This window comes from Bos grunniens, chromosome 11 (assembly GCF_055505025.1).
Source record: "Bos grunniens cultivar Pamir isolate PY7600 chromosome 11, Bosgru_T2T1.0, whole genome shotgun sequence".
Taxonomy (NCBI): Eukaryota; Metazoa; Chordata; class Mammalia; order Artiodactyla; family Bovidae; genus Bos; species Bos grunniens.
This window is the reverse complement of record NC_141175.1, coordinates 5,151,455-5,168,867: the sequence shown is the minus strand read 5'-3', so window position 1 is coordinate 5,168,867 and position 17,413 is coordinate 5,151,455. Positions and strand designations below refer to the sequence as shown.

The 17,413-nt window shown below is 50.6% G+C and overlaps 1 protein-coding gene across 4 annotated transcripts in view; it reads left to right on the top strand.

Annotated features, from left to right (window-relative positions):
• CFAP77 (cilia and flagella associated protein 77) overlaps window positions 1–17,413 on the top strand; it is a 152,981-nt gene that overhangs the window by 113,160 nt on the left and 22,408 nt on the right. For all 4 annotated transcript variants that reach the window (XM_086324405.1, XM_086324406.1, XM_086324407.1 and 1 more), the window contains exons 4-5: window positions 11,296–11,401; window positions 15,185–15,286. In XM_086324405.1, coding sequence (XP_086180531.1) covers window positions 11,296–11,401; window positions 15,185–15,286 — 208 coding nt within the window. The remainder of the gene's footprint in view (window positions 1–11,295; window positions 11,402–15,184; window positions 15,287–17,413) is intronic.

Below are 17,413 nucleotides of genomic sequence, written 5' to 3'. Positions count from 1 at the left end.
GGTTATGGAAGAGGCAGGGGGACTGCAGTTGGAAGTGCAGCCAGCGGGCTTGGTGTAGGAAGTGCTCATTAAAAACCGGGAGGCAGTTTTGAATGCCTGTTACTCTCCGATGCCCATCGGGCCACTCTAGGGCTGCGAGGCGCGGTGCCAGCCAGGCCCGATCCCTTGTCTTCGTTCACACTGAGCCCCCTCTCTGGAGCCTCCTTACTCATTTCTCCACCCAGTCAGCTCCTGCTCATCCGCAAAGACCCACCGAAAAGCTCAGAGGAGACGTCCCTGGTTCCACGTTCGTGCGTGCTACGTTGCCTTAGCGGTGTCTGACTCCGAGACCCTAGAGATTGTAGCCCGCCAGGCTCCCTCTGTCCATGGGATTCTCCAGGCAGGAGTATTGGAGTGGGTTGCCATTTCCTTCTCCAGGGGATCTTCCTGACCCAGGGATCGAACCCGCATCTCTTATGTCTCCTGCATCGGCAGGCAGGTTCTTTACCACTAGCGCCACCTGGGAAGCCCTCGGTGTTCCACGCCCTTGCTCAATTAACCGTTCTCTCCTCTGAGCGCCTATGGCTGTGTGGACACTGGCAACTAGCTCTCTGCTCTGCAGGGGGAAAGAGCTGCAGGGTGAATACGCTCAAAGACCTCCCAGGCAAATGCAACATATCATCCAGTGGCTGCGTGGTCTTGGGAAAGACAGTGAACTTTTCTGGGCCTCAGACTTGTCCTCTGTGAAAAGAGGGTATTAGTATCTGTTTCTAGAGATATTGTCTTAAGGATACAAGAAGCAGACAGAAGTGTGAGCAGTGGTGGATCTCAGCCCTTCTGCAGCAGGCCCCGAAACCCCAGGGTGCAGAGAGCACGTCCCCACATCTCACAGAGCCTGGCCCATCACGAGGAGCTGGTTAATGCTCCTGGGTGCGCCAGGTGGACGGATGGACACGCGAGTAAGTGAGCACAGAGTCGAGGTCTCATTCACAAGGTGTGTAGCCCTTCTGCTCTATCTTTCCTCCCCCTGAAATGGCCTTGGATCCTCAAATCCTATTCCCTTCCACTAATTCACTCCGCCACCCCTGGCAACGGCTCCAAAGTGTGACTGTCACCATGCTCTCTCCCCTTGCTCATAAACCATCCATAGCTCCCTAGTATTATGGCCAAGACTTTCTGTGATGACTCCTACTTCCTCAGTCTTCTCAGTTTTTGCTTTTAAAACAATCTTGAAAGTGAAAGTGTTAGTCACTCAGTCTTGTCCAACTCTTTGTGACCCTGTGGACTATAGCCTGTCAGACTACATGGAATTCTATCCATGGAATTCTCCAGGCAAGGATAAAGCACTGGGTTACCATTCCCTTCTCCAGGGGATCTTCTCAACCCAGGGACTGAACCAGGGTCTCCTGCACTGCAGGCAGATTCTTTACCATCTGAGCCACCAGGGAAGAGTCCAACAACTTTTCAGTTCAGTTCAGTCGCTCAGTTGTGTCCAACTCCTTGCAATCCCATAGACTGCAGCACACCAGGCTTCCCTGTCCTTCACTTTCTCCCAGATTTTGCTCAAACTCATGTCCATCGAATCAGTGATGCCATCCAACCATCTCATCCTCTGTCATCCCCTTCTCCTCCTGCCTTTGATCTTTCCCAGCCTCAGGGTCTTTTCCAATGAGTCAGTTCTTTGCACCAACTTTATTGAGGTACAATTTACAGATAATGATGTGGTCCATGTTTAATTTGATGAATCTTGACAAGTTTATACAGCTGGGCACCCAGTGAAGCCATAGCATGTTTCCATCATCCCAGAACCGACCCCCCCACCATGCCCCTTGTGGCCAGTCCCTTTCCCCGCCTCCAGCAGGACCCCTGCCCTGACCAAGCTCCCCAGCACTGGTGTGGACCTGCTCTGATTCCTTCTGGCCTCTCCACAGATGCTTATTCATGGCCAGCCTGCTTCTTCTCTCTCTCCGGGCTCCAAATTGCCTCTAAGTGCCCCCAACCTCCATCCCCAGGCCTCCAGTACACTGGGGGGACCTTTCCAGCATCACATGTGAGAAATGAAGTATTTCCTGCTGTATCAGTAAACAAGGATGTCACAGCCATCAGCGATTGCAGCTCCAATACAAGCCCCTGAGCCCCAAGGGCACTCAGAAAGGAGAAGCGTACCTGCCACTGCCCACCACCAGACTGCAGCCACTCCCTACGGTGAGCCTCAAGGAAGCTCAGGATGTGAAAAATGCAGGGTGCTAGCCCCAGAGAGCTGAGATGCATATGAAAGGAATGCCTTCAGCGAGCCCAGACTCTTGCATCTTCCCATACATAGAAAAGCACGAAATTCCTTAACTTGAGATATTTCCTTTAGTTAACAATAACCATTTGATGTTCAGACTACCTGCCCTTTAAAAACTTCTATATGACCTGGCTCCTCCCCTCGCCTCTTAGGAGCAGTTCTCTCAGGGTTACCTGAGATGCTGTCTCCCGGACATGAAGTCCTAAAAGTTCCCACCAAATAAAACATAACGCTCAGCTTTTCAGTTGTGACTGTTTTTTTGAGTCACCACAATGAGTCACTTTCGAGCGTGCTTCTCAAGATTCATTATGAACGGGTCTGAGGGCCCCAGGTTTCCCTGGTTGACTGGGCTCTCAGGGGACCCATGTTCAGCCTCATCTTCTGCTTCATGGGTCCCCTAATTCATCCCTCTCCTGACTGCACCCTCTGTTCTTGGGAGGCAGGGAGGAACTGCCATTGCTGCCCCTTTCCAGAGCCAGGATTCACTCTGACATGCCAGCTTCAACACCTGAGCGCCCGAGTCAGAGGGAGAGAGGAATAAAGAGGTCCATGGTGGGGCCTCAGAGCCTGAACCCCTTCTGTAGGACTCAGGCCACCCCTGTGTCATCACTGGGCTCCCCAAGGGAAAGCTCATTTCTGCCACAGACCTCCCTCCTGGCGTTGAGGAGGTCAGTGTCTCAGGAAGATGGTCTTTAAAGGCTTCTGGGGCCATTCAGCATTTTTATGAAGTGCAGATTGTCCCAGCCTGGATGCACAGTGAACAATCCAGCCACAGTCCCTGCCACGTGGGGCTCAGAGCTTAATCAGAAAGGCAGACACTGAATCCATCCGTTGATCACTGAAAAAAAAAAAAAAATTTCCCAAGTGCAAAGAGCAGCTAGGAAGGCAAAGTTGGCAATGCTAAGGGAGGTCTTGGGGAGGGACCTGGGGGTAGGGGCGGGGCATCTCATTGAGACCAACACCTGAAGGATGGGACGGAGTGACCAGGGGAAGGTGGGGAGGCTCCTGGGGGAATATGGGTACAGAGATGGCAGCCCGAGGCCAGGGCCTTGGAAGACTGTGCCCAACACCAAAGGGCAAAGAGAAGCCAGGTCAGGTGCTGAGGGAGACAGCATCAGACTCATGTGGTTGGAAAGGCCTCAGTTCCTATGTGGAGGGGAGGGTCTGGGGTCCTGGCCAGAGTGTAGCCAGGCCTCCGGATTTGGCCTCTGTCTGCAGTCAGCTAGCCGGCAGCCCCGTGAGCCTGTTTGGAAGTGGGTTTGCATTCTCTTGGCTGAAGACAGTGTAGCCTGAGGGGTGTGGGTATGGGTGTGGGTGGGGGTGGGGGTCCGGGCTAGGCTGCCGAGTGTGCTGTGTGACCCTGGGCCAGCCATTTGACCTCTCTGGGCTTCAGCCTCCCCACTCCCACCTTTCCCATCTCATTTAGTGAGGATAAATAATTGAGATCTTCTCAGTGAATCCCTTCCAGCTCCTCAAAAGAGAGCTGCAGTTTGGCTGGCTGTAATTGTGACCACAGGGGCTCTTGGCCTGTGGCAAAAATCATTCATTCTGGGGTGGAAAAAACGTCTTTTTATTGTAAAGAACTACGTTTATTTTAAAACAAAAAAGACAACCCTGAACACGTTTTAATGTAGCAGCAAAAGGAAAAAAAAAAAAAAAACAGTTGCAGAAGAAAGTAAGAAAAATGGCTCCTCCTAAAGGTGCATCTGGACTTCCCCAGTGATACAGTGGATAGGAGTCTGTCTGGCAATGCAGGAGACACGGGTTTGATCCCTGGTCTGGGAAGATTCCACATGCCTTGGAGCAACTAAGCCCGTGCGCCCCAGCGACTGAGCCCAGGTGATGCAACTGCTGAAGCCCGTGCTTCTCAACAAGAGAGGCCAAAGCAATCAGAAGCTCTTGCCCCTCAATAAAGAGCAGCCCCCACTCCCGCATCTAGAGAGAGCCCACGTGCAGCAACAACGACCCAGAGCAACCAAAAATAAATCAACTGATTTTTTTAAATGCAAAAAAAAAAAAAAGATGCATCCTGCAACGGCCAAGTACACAGGAAAACGCTGAAACTTGGCTTCAAACAGTGGGGCCCAGAAGGCCTGACCACCCTCATCTGATTATGATGAAAGAGGCAAAAAGCAAACTGCCTGGCTAGTTCCGGTGTGATGTTGGCAGAGCTGTGCGTGGGGGGGAGGGGGAGAGGGGAGAGGGGAGGAGCTTGCATCCTGACCCCGATTCTGACCCAGATTCATCACCCTGTCACTGACCGTGGCCCTGGCCGAGTCCCATGACCTCTCAGATGTGGGTTTCTTGTTTTGCTTTACTTGTTGCATAAGAATCACAAGGTGGTTCAGATGGTAAAGCATCTACCTACGACGTGGGGGACCTGGCTTCCACCCCTGAGTTGGGAAGATCCCCTGGAGAAGGAAATGGCAACCCACTCCAGTACTCTTGCCTGGAAAATCCCATGGACAGAGGAGCCTGGTGGGCTACAGTCCATGGGGTCGCAAAGAGCCGGACACGACTGAGCGACTTCACTTTCACTTTTCAAGAGTCACATAAAACCAGTAAGTAGACGGGAGGGGAGGAGCCCCTTGCCCCGCCCACCATGTCTGCCCCCTCCCCAAGCACCGTCCTCTGCGGCCTTCCTTACGGTCCTTCACCATCCTTCACACCTGCGTCGATGTACTTACACAAGTATGGCCCTTTCTCCCCAGCTTCTTCCTTTATACTTGACCTACATCTTGGAGATCTTCCTGAGTCATTACTCGTATGGCCACTTCATTCTTGCTAGCAGCTTCATTATATTTCCTGATAAATGTGCACAAGTGGGAGGGGCAAGGGTCTTCAGAACGTGAGCGTCCTTGACTTTTTCACAGCTACTCTGAGGGTCAGCTGCTTTCCCAGCCCCTTTTCTGAGTGAAGTCTCAGGCCATCCGTGGCTTTTCTGCTCACTTGCAATCACAAAAGGCCAGCTCAGTGCACTGGTTAATACGTCTGGCCTAGTGTAATCCTCACATCACAACTTCCAGCTGCACTGGGAGGACAGTCTCTTTCCTCCCCGCCTTGGAGGCTCAGCGGGAAGGGGCAGGGGGTGAGCTGCCCTCTGGGACCCCTCCTTGGCTCCCCACTCCTCTTCTCCAGCGTGGGTGGAGGGCGTTACAGGAGGGCCTTCTGGTATTAGTACATTGCCCGATTTGTTCTAGTAATATTTCACTTAGTATTCGTTCTCTTTTTTTTTTTAGTTTTCAAGCATAACTTTATTTCATTTCTTTAGGCTCCTTTTTTTTTAAGTTGGAGTGTAGCTGCTTTACAGTGTTGTGTTAGTTTCTAGCTGATAGCAAAATGGATCAGCTATACGTATACATATATCCTGGCTTTCCTGGTGGTTCAGTGGTAAAGAATCCACTGGCAATGCAGGAGCTGCAGGAGATGCAGGTTTGATCCCTGAGTCGGGAAGATCCCCTGGAGGATGGCTTGGCAACCCACTCCAGTGATCTTGCCTGGAGAATCCTATGGACAGAGGAGCTGGTGTACTACAGTCCATGGGGTTGCAAAGAGTCAGACATGACTGACGTGACATAGCACATATACATATAGCCCCTCTTTCTTGGGTTTCCTTTCCATTTAGGTCACCACAGAGCTAAACAGGTTCCCTGTGCTATACAGTAGGCTGTCTATTTTATACCTAGCAGTGTATATATGTCAATCCCAGAACCCTAAATTTATCACACCCTCGAGTAGTCTTTCATTTGCCCTTCTAAGTGATACTGACCAAGACATTTTCCTTCTCTTGATTTGGGATCATAGCATGATGTGGGAAGTTTTTTATAAAAACTTCTGGAAAGCCCTGGAATACTGTTCTCAGCAAGGCTAGGAGGTCACACATGTGAACATACCTTGGTCTGGTACCCGTGGCTCTACTAACATTTTATATATGCGCTTCAGTCAACTTTGATCTTTTATATTTTCCTAGATAAATCGCCTATTTTGTTTTGGTTTCACATTATTAGCATGAAGTTATACCTAATACTCTCTTATAATTAAAAGAAACATTTTACCTTCACACAAGGGCAGCTCCATGTTTCATGGGACCAGGAACTTATTCATATCTGGGGGTTCTTTTTAAGAAAAAAAAGTTCAAAATCCTGAATACAAATTTAGGCATAAAACTGAATACTTAATTAGAACGAGAAAAAGAATCAGAACAAATTAAAATTTTAAATAAGCTGACAAATATCATAAGCCACAAAATCCAGAAAAATAACACATTTTTAAAAAATTAATTTCCTGCCACACCCTGTATTCATTTTTCCCCTACATTTTTTGGCTCCAAACTCTTTGATCATCTCTTTGTATGACAGTAATATTGTAATGTTTTTTCTATAAAGTTGGAAAGCTAGTTCATGCATGCTCGATTGCATTTTGAGAAAATATTTTACTTGGAAATAATTATAAAGCCACAGGAAGTTGTAAAAATAGTACAGAGAGATCCTGTTTACTCTTCACCCTGTTATCCCCTATGATAAAATCCTATGTAACTATAGTGCAATATCAAAGCTAAAAACCTGGGACTTCCCTGATGGCCCAATGGTGAAGAATCCGCCTTTCGAGGCTGAGGACACCGGTTCGATTCCTGGTCTGGGAACTAAGGGCCCATGTGCCGCAAGACAACTAAGCCGTGTGCCACAACCACTGCACCCACGCAGCCCTGAGCCCGTGTGCCACAACTGGAGAGTCCGTGCCCCACAAGAGCTCCTGCACGATGCAGTGAAGAGTCTAAGACCCGACACAGCCAAATTAATTACATCTGAAAAAAAGCCTTAAAAACTGACGCTGATACAATATACAGATTTCATTCAGATTCCACCAGTTTTACTTGCAGTTTGTGTCTGCGTATCTGGCGTCCATGCATTGTATCACATGTGTAGATTTGTGCTACAAATTGAGATACAGAACTGTTCTATCACCTCCAAGACACCCCTTCACGCACCTGTGTAATGATCCCTCTCCCCACCATTCCCTGATTCCTGGGACACTCCAGGAGAGGTGTGTACATGAAATCATACCGTATGTGACCTTGTGCAACTGGCCTCGACATCATCCAAGCTGTTGCTGTATCAATCGTCCTTTCCTTTTTTACTATTGAATGATATTCCACGGTGTGGATGGACCACAGTCTATTCACCCACTGAAGGGTGTTTGGGTTGTTCCCAGTTTGGGGATATTACAAGTATTCCAGCAATGAACATGGGTGTATAGATGTCTGTGTAGACACCTCAGTTTCCATTTTTCAGGAATAAATGCCCAGGAGTACAACTGCTGGGCTCCTACGGTAAGTGTAGGTTTAGTTTTTCAAGAAACTAGCAAACCATTTCCCAGAGCGACTGTGCCACGTTATCCTCTCTCCAACAGTGTGGGAGAGGTTTGGTTTCTCTGTGTCCTTGCCAGCACTGAGCATTGTCACTGTGGTTAGTTGCTCAGTTACGTCCGACGCTTTGCAACCCCGGGCACCATAGCCCACCGGGCTGCTCTGTGCATGGGATTTCCCAGGTGAGAATACTGGAGTGGGTCGCCATTCCTTTCTCCAGGGAATCTTCCTGACCCAGGGATCAAACCCAGGTCTCCTGCACTGCAGGCATATTCTTTACCCTCTGAGCCACCAGGGAAGCCCCTCTGTCACTACACGCTCCTTATTTTACTTGCACTGATAGGTGTGCAGCGACATGTCATCAGGCTCTCAGTTTACATTTCTCCAATGGCGAAGGATGTTACTATTTTTTCCTGTACTTATTTGCCATCCATATACCCTCTGTCTCTTCGTGTTTTGTCCTTTTTCTAATACAGTCATTTGTTTGTTTTCATTTTGTTTTATTGTTGAATTTTGAGAGTTTTATATACAGTCGAGATAGGAGTCCTTTGTCAGATACACGGTTTGCAAATATTTTCTCCTACTGATGGTTTACCTTGTCATATTCTCAAGAGGCTCTTTCAATGAGCAAAAGTTCTTAATTTAGAGGAAGTTCAATTTGTCTTTTTTTTTTCTTTCCTGGATCATGCTTTTGGTGTCAAGCCTAAGAACGCATCGCCTAGCTTACCCCTAGGTCCCAAAGAGTGTCTCCTATGTTTTCTTCAAAAAGTTTCACAGTTTCACATTTAACTCTATGCTCCATTTTGAGCTAATTCTTGTATAAAGTATGAGACTTGGGCCAAGAGGTTTTCTTTGGTTTTGTCCATGGTGCCCAGCTGTTCCATTGCCATTTGTTAGAAAGACTATCCTTCCTTCCCTGGATTATAATTTCCATCAATTTACTCTCAGTTTTATTACAACTCACATATAGCTTGATTTACACTACCCTGACTTATGAAAAGTTTATTTCCTAAAATGTTCACCTAATCTTTCTTTCTCTAATTCCCTCCTTCTCGCCCCCTCCTTTTCAACAATGCATAATTATTGAGAGCAAACCGTTCCCGCTGTCATTGGTATCTGATGGTCGAGAGCAGTTATAGACCAGTGACAAATACACAAGAGGGCTTCTGCAAGGGAGGGCACCAGGCAAGGGCCGTTGGAAGATGGACCAGTCAGGGGCAAGCCCTCTGAGGAGGTGACCCAAAAGTTGAGACCTGTAGGCAAAGGAGCTGCTGAGGGTCTGAGAGGAGTTCGGGGAGGGGAGGCTTTGCCAGATTCCGGCAAGGACTCTAGATTGAGTCTAAGAAATGGGAGACTGCCGAGGGCATTTTAAGCAAGAGATGATGTGATACAATTTACGTCCTGGGTTTTCGCCATGTCCGACAAGCCTCTCCACCTTGTGATCCGATTGAATGAGCCGGAACAAAAATGGGCAAAACCTGCTGGACCTCCACCAGGCAGTCAGGCCTGGGCTGTTGTAACTTACAAGCTTGTCAGCTCAGGTTTGTTAGCTCCTCTCCTGCTCGAGCGCCCCGCCCCTGCCTCTTTCCAGCAATAAGAACCGCTGGCCAAAACAGGACACAAAGACGGTCAGCGAGGCTGTGGGAGGGCCGTGAGGGCGGGTTTGCGGTGGTGTGGGCAGTGGAGGCTGCTGGAAAGATAGCTTTTCTGTTGTGAAAGGCCTCTTGGGGTAGATCTTACGAGATTACGCATCTCGTGTCATTAGAAAGCACGGCTATAAATTAGGCTGCTCAGAAGCATGGGGTGTGTAATAATTAAGTAATAAAAGTCGCCGCAGGGGTAAAGGAACCAGAAAACAAAGAGCCGCTGTTTGTAGACGCGCTGCAGGCTACTCTGGAAAGAGATCTCTGAGCTCAAGTGGCATTTCAAAGCCGAGGAAGCGCCACTCAAAAGGAGTCCCAGGTCAGCCCGGTCCCAGAGAAGTCTGCCCGGAAGGTGGGAGAGCTGGGGGTGGGTGTTTAGGGTCCAGTCCAGCTCTATGTCTGTTTCTGGGGCCACAAAATCCAACGCTTGGAGGGGCCCAGCAGGCAGTGGAGTGCAGTAGGGAAGGGAGAGGACTTGGGCTAAATGACACCTGATACTCAGCTGCGGCCAACTGTTGCCACATAGGAAGGCAGACCTATGTGATAAGAACATATACATCTTCAGGACAATCTGGGAAAGCTGGGTTGTTTTTTTTTTTTAATGTAAAATTTCCTAATTTTTAAGGGCCGACAACAATTTCCAAGACTTTAAATACCACTGTGCAGGCCGTATAAAACACAAAGCCAGGGGGTTTCCCTGGAAGTTCAGTGGTTAAAACTCTGCACTTCCAATGCAGGGGGCAGGGGTTCAATCCCCTGTTGGGGAATTAAGATCCCACATGCTGCAGAGCAACGCAGCCCCCCTGCCGCGACTACTGAGCCCACAGGCCACAACTAGAGAATCTGCAAGCTGCCTCAAAAGATCCCCACGTGATGCAATGAAGACCCCACGTGCTGCAACTAAGACCCAGCGCAGCCAAATAAATAAATAAAAAGCAGTCCTGGTCCCATGTCTGTCACTTTCAGTGATGGTAAGACTGATCGCTTGGGTAAATTTCATGTTTTGCACATTTATCACAATAAGAACAAATTGATCCTGTGGTTCAGCTGCTGCAGCCTAAGCCATCCATTGTAAAGTTCCCTGTCAGCCTTCTAACTAATCATCGCTTATTACCTAAATCCATTAAATCATTAGGAGTCACAAGGTAATGATGCTCTTCCCCTCAATTCTGTCCTTCCTCCTGTGTCTTATTAGCTTTGGTTCTTCTAGAAAGTGCTTTCCCTCATCACCTATTAGGTTGCCTTGAGAGAGCCTCACACACAGCCCTGCCCCGACTCTTCTGGGACCTGACCCCCTCATCTGCAGTATGAGCGATAGTAGTAGCAGTACCCACTTCACAGTGTTGTGAGGAGTGGGGTATGCAAAATGCGGTACGCAGGGTGTGTGCTCCTTGGCTGGAGACCCCTGTCAATGAGAATCAGAGCAGAGGCTGAAGGCAACAAAGACAGATTTTACAGTACTATTGCAAAGAGGAAAGTGACCTCAGGATAGAGCTGGGCTCAGTTCTTTATACAACACAAATGGGAATTTCTACCCAAGGAGCAGAGTGGAAGGCAAGTTACTAAGAGGAGACTTCAAGGGTAGGTACGGGATTCTCACTAAACTGCCTTAACAGGACTCTTGGTAAAGGCAAGCCAAGGTGATGAGACATCAGGGGTGGGGGGACTGACTTAGCAGGGTTCTCTGCTCAGGCTGACTTCATCCAGCCAAAGATAGGTCCCGAGGACAAGGCCTGATGGAAAGGAGGGGTCTGAGGAGTCTGTCTTAAATCTGGTCGAGGATAGAGTCTGTCACCATATAAGGCCCAGCACTTGATTGGTGGGCAGTAAACATTTGTTGAATGATTTACAGAAGGCACCCATTTCTTCCATGGCTGCAGAAAGCCAGAAAGAGGCTCTCACAGCCTTGGGGAGGGCACTCTTCCCCGCAGCCCTGATGGTCAGGCAGGCAGCCTCCGGGGAAGGGGGGGTCTCTGGCCCTTCCCAGACCTCAAACCCATCTGACTTCTTCCCCACAGGCCTTCCACCCCCTTCTTTGATCTGCTGCAGCATCGGTACCAGCAGCTGTGGGTGCAGGAACAGAAGGACACCCAGAAAGCCATTAAACTGGAGAAAAAGCATAAGGTAAACACCGTGCTCACCGTAGGGTGGACGCCTGATGGGGTGGGAGGGGAGCAAAGGGGAAGGCCTGAGGAGGGCAAGGCTTTGAGGCTGTCCCACTGTGCATGTTTGTTGCTGGTGGGCGAGGCGAGGTATTGACTGGGCCATCGCGTTGCTCATTGCTGTGCTGAAAGGGTCTTGGTGATGATCAGGTTCAACTTTGGCTTAAGCCTCTAGAGAGGAAGACTCTGATTTCTGCCTAAGGCCCCTCTGGGCTGTCCTCAGCGGTGGGGAGAGTCAGAAGTCAGAGACAACCACTCACAGCAGAGCACATTATTTAAAATAATGTATTTTGAATTAATTAATTAATTCTATTTTTGGCTTCATGAGTCTCCATCGCGGCACGTGGGCGTTCTGCAGTCGCCGTGAGCGGGGGCTTCTCTTTGTTGGGGTGTACAGGCTTCTCATTGTGGGGACTTCTCTTGTTGCTGAGCACAGACTCCAGGCACGCGGGCTTCAGTAGTTGCGCCACACAGCCTCAGTAGCTGTGGCATGCGGGCTTAGATGCTCCTTGGCACGTAGAATCTTCCCGAATCTACATTCAATACAGGATCGAACCCGTATCCCCTACACTGGCAGGCGGATTTTTACCCAGTGTGCCACCGGGGAAGTCTCTGTAATAATATTTTAAAAGCAGTCCATGACTAGTTTATTCGTCAATAGCTCAAGAAAGAGCTCACTATGGTAACGACCAGTTTTTTCCAAGGAAGCATTACCGTTACATGCTGCTACTTCATATCAATAGCTCCAGGCCAGAGTCGTGTTTTTAATTAGCAGCTATTTCACAACAACTCAGAGGGCCACAGGTCCATGGAATCCGGAGCCTCCGAGGACACGTCTCCTGAATCTAGAGACAGTCTTATGGCCAGTGCCCCTCCTTTTTCAACAGAGAACCCTGTTCAGTTCAGTTCAGTTCAGTCACTCAGTCATGTCCGACTCTCTGTGACCCCCATGGACTGCAGCACGCCAGGCTTCCCTGTCCATCACCAACTCCCAGAGCTTGCTCAAACTCATGTCCATCGCATTGGTGATGCCATCCAACCATCTCATCCTCTTCCGTCCCCTTCTCCTCTCGCCTTCAATCTTTCCCAGCATCAGGGTCTTTTCCAGTGAGTCAGCTCTTCACATCGGGTGGCCAAAGTATTGGACTGTAGTCAACCGCTATCAGTGGCTCCACCCCAGGTACTGGTCGGGGACTGGTGCCAGCCCAGGAGGTTGTGGCTTTGAGTGGATCGCCGCTTTGGTTGTTGCTGTTCAGTCTCTCAGTCGTGTCTGACTCTTTGCAAACCCATAGACCGTAGTACACCAGGTTTCCTTGTCCTTTACTGTCTCCCGGAGTTTGCTCAAACTCATGTCCATTGAGTCAGTGATGCCATCCAAACTGGGGTCTCAATGACCTTGATGGGCAAAAAAGGGGGTCAGGTTGAATGAGAGCCCAGCACATAGTAAGGGCTTCCCAGGACATAGAAGGGGGCTTCCCTGGTGGCTCAGAGGGTAAAGAATCCACCTGCGATGCAGGAGACCTGAGTTTGATTGCTGGGTCGGGAGGATCCCCTGGAGAAGGAAATGGCCACCCACTCCAATATTCTTGCCTGGAGAATTCCAGGGACAGAGGAGCCTGGCGGGCTATAGTCCACGGGGTCGCAGAGTCAGACACGACTGAGTGACTAACACTTTCACAGGACATAGTAAGCACTTAAAAAGCACTTGTCAAACCAACCACAGAGTTCTTCTGTTCCAAGATTCTCTGTGGCTGTGATGCTTTCTATCAAAGGGCTACAAATACCCAGACCCTCAAAACACTGAGGAGCTGACACGTAGTCTGTTAGGGTTGATGAGATGCTTGATTTACAAGGTCAGATCGCTCCCATCTTAGGAGAAACTGGTCTCTTAGCAGCTCAGGATGTCCTGGGTCTTGGACGGTGATGACCCCAAATGAAATTCCTGGAAACTGGCTTCCATTTAGTGAGCAATCGTCTAGGACCAGACACTCTGCTCAAAGCTAACTCAGCAAATCCTATAAGAACCTGTTTGCTAGGCATCTGTACCCCATTTCCTGCAGTGGAAACTGAGGTTGAGAAAGGTGCCAAGACTCACTTTCATCCTCCTAATTCTGAAGCCCAGGTCATTAAGCCCTGGCGAGGCAGCCTCTCAGCTTTGATTTGAGATGAAGTTTCAAAGCTGCTGTTCTAGGAAGCAGAGGGGAGAGTTGATCCAAAGGGCTCAGAAGTTATCCACAGACACATTAAATAAAATTAATATAATTGATTAACAAAATAAGTCAATAAAAGGGGTTCCCTGCCAGTCCAGTGGTTAGGGCTCCATGCTCCCAATGCAGGGGACCCTGGTTTGATCCCTAGTCAGGGAACTAAGATCCCACATGCTGCATGGCTCGGCCAAAAAATAAATCAATAAAATAAAGAGATGCTATCTTAAAAAAAAAAAGTAAAATAAAAGGGGTTCGATAGGGCGGTGGCGTCTTTGGTTACACTGAGGTCAGCTTTTATTTGTCGGCTGCACCGTCTGACCTGTGTCGCTCTCTCATGCCCCTCTCTGCAGTGGCCCATGCTCTTTGGGTCACTTGGGTACCAGCGCATCGTCCAGCTCATCCACTCCAGGTGTGGAGCTCCAACTCTCTAGCTCTAGGTATAAACAAGAGCCCCCTATTTACCTGCTAACTCCCCTAGGAGGTTTTGAGTTCTGACAAGGTCACAGCTGTGAGCTAAGGTCTGACTGTGCATGGAGTTCCCCAGGGGCACACATTGAATCAGAGTCCCCCTCTGATCCTGCAACTGGGGGCCAGGGACCTTGGGTGAGTCTGCTGGGGTGACTGTGACAACGTATGATAGACTGGGTGGCTTAAACCACAGAAATCCTGGAGGCTGGAAGTCCAAGGTGGGGGTGGCAGCGCCGGTTGCCCTGGAGGCCTCTCTCCTCGGCCTGAAGACGGCTGCCTTCTCACCCCATCCTCACAGACACCCCTGGTGTCTCTTCCGCTTTGTGTAAGGACGTCTGTCCTATTGGATTACAGCCCCATCCTCTGATGTCACTGAGCCTTAATCACCTCCTTAAAGGCCCAGCTCCAAATAACGGTCCCAACTTAGGGCTAGGGCTTCACCATATGGATTTGGAGGGGACACAGTTCAGTCCACAGCAGACCCCGTGAGCTACAGGTCCCTAACCATAGGCTCGCAGCATCTGTTCGTGGGTACGGGGCGTGCAGCTAAGGAGGAGCTGGACCGCCTCTGCGGCTCGAAATCCCACCCACAGAGACCTCAAGGGCTCTCCACTGAGCCCTCTAATTCCTCCTCTCAAAGGAGTCCTCCTTGCTTTTCCACGAGCAGACAATGCTGAGGACCTGCTTCCCAGAAATGGCAACAGCCCCGTCAAATCATTCATTCGTTCAGGCCTGGTGGCATTCCTGGTAACCACCAGGGCTGTCTTAGCTAAGGAGGACACATCCCTGCCCTTGAGGCAGCTGCCTTCCAGAACCCAGAGAGTTCTAGGGTCGAACCAGAAACCAAAACAGCACGCTCTCAGCAGCCCTATGGTCCCCTCCCCAAGTCCACCTGGTCCCAGGCAAGGCCAGGGGTACAGATGCCGTGAAATCAGACTGGGAGAAGGGCCAGAACCAGGGGGAAAGTGCCCCACAGGGCTGCCCCAGCAGGAATCCCAGTCCCTTCATCGTGGCTCCGGCCTCTGCAGGAGCCGGTCACCACCGGGCCTCGGCCTTTCTCTGACCTGCAGGTGATCCTCGGGAAGCTCTACGAGACCCGGAGCAGTCAGCTGAGGAAGTACAAGCCGCCCGTGGGGCTGGACACCCTCTGGCACATGCCTCACTTCCAGAAGGTCAGTCCCACCTCCAACTGCCCCTGCCCGCACCCAGCGGATGCCCCCGCTTCCTGTTCCTTACCTGTCCTCTAGATGTGGGCTTCCATGGGCTTCTACCCCTCGACTGGTACGACAATGACAACAACAGCAGCAATGCTAGGAAGAGCTAACCTGTTGGAGCCCTTCCTAAGTGCCGCCAGGGACACCCTGGCCCCGGGGAGGCAGCCGCACAAAGCCACATTCCTGGCCAGACCAGGCCCAGCCGCTTGTTTGAGTTAAACTGCAATTTAGACAATGAAGGGGCCCGTGCCTTCCTGAGCCTAATGCAACTGAACAGGCCGCCAGCGAGGCCTGCCTGCCGCCCTTGATGCGGCGCCCATGTCCTGCCCAAGTGGCCGCCATCAGCATATGTCAGTGGCCATTCGCCCCACTGCCCGTCACGCCGGGCTGTCGCCGCACACATGGGCAGGGCCGGGCACAGCGCAGGGGAGCGGGGTGTGCCGGGTGCCACTGGCCTGTTGCCGCTCCCCAGCCAGCCTGGGCAGCGCCCATCGCCTCCCCCAGGTTCCTTCCTTTTCGCTCTCATCCCTCCTGCCCCGTCTCCACACTCGGGCGTTTGGCCCGCAGCCTCCTTTCTAGCCCCTCTTTCTGTCGCCTTTCCTCATTCACTCTTCTTTTTCTGATTTTCCTGACATTCGATGTCTGTGGTGGGGCGGGAGGACAGACATCCTGGGGACCCTGCCCAGGGAGGGATGGGACCCACAGCTCCCTGGGCACGAGATAACCTGCTGGCACTCTGCTCTACAATGCCAATCCCCAGCCCCTCTCAGCCCCTCATCTCTGATTTAAAATCTACCTATAGTTCCTAGGGGTTTCCCTGGTGGCTCAGATGGTAAAGCCGCCGCCTGCAAATGCAGGAGACCTGGATTCAATCTCTGGGTCAGGAAGATCCCAGGAGAAGGGAATGGTTACCCACTCTGGTATTCTTGTCTGGAGAATTCCACAGACCGAGGAGCCTGGCGGGCTACAGTCCAGGGGGCTGCAAAGATTCAGACATGACTGATTGACTAAGCACACACGTAGCTCCCAAGGCAATGGACAAAGGGCTCAGGTGGTCTCCCCTGACCCTGATGGAGCAAGGAAAGGGTCCCTTTCCCTGTCCAACACACCCCACCCAAGTAACACAGATTCCCCTGTGTCAGGAGCCCTGTCTCACCCGCAGGTACCCCCACAGCCTGGCCCAGAGTAGAAGCAGAAATCCAGAAATAAATGAGTTTCTATTTCTTCTTCTTGTTCAATCGCTCGGTTGTATCCGATTCTCTACTACCCCATGGACTGCAACGCGCCAGGCTTCCCTGACCATCACCAACTCCCGGAGTTTGATCAAACTCATATCCATTGGGTCAATGATTCCATCCAACCATCTCATCCTCTTGCCCCCTTCTCCTACCTTCAATCTTTCCCAGCATCAGGGTCTTTTCCAATGAGTCTAAGAGAGGGGATTTGACTCAACTGAGCACAGGTCTCTTCTGATCTTAAGACTGTTGTTATAAAAACCCGTTAGGAGCAGGGCCACCCACCTGTGATGCCAGCCCGGTGTTCATGCTGAGTCATTTACATATATTATTTCACATAGCATCCTTACCTGAGTTCTGTGGAGGACTGGCAGAGATGGTGTTCATTTTCAAGTGGCTGGACCTGGAACCCAGGTCCCTCTAACCGCCAGGCCCAAGGTCAAAGGCACCACCCACTGTGCCATTGAAATAACAAGAAGTAGAATAAAATGCAAGCGCCTGAGCTTACCGGATGTTTTCTCTTCTTCACCGGGGAGGCTCATGGGCCATGGAAGTTCAGCCACAGGAATCTTAGCAGGGCTGGTCCTTGGGCACCAGCCAGGACAGCCCCACAGAGGAGCCAAGAGCCCCAGGGTGCTGCCGCCACTGCCGAGACACTCAGCCCCCTCCCTACTGGGAAATACCACTGGTGAAAAGTACTTCCTGAGCTCCTACTGTGTCCCAAGTGCCAGACATGCATTATCTCATAGATGAAAATGTCCATTCTACAGATGAGGAGACTGAGGCTCAGAGAGGGGAAGGAACTTGCCCTGAGAGAAAGGGGTTCCTACCTGGTCCAGGGCCTCTTCTC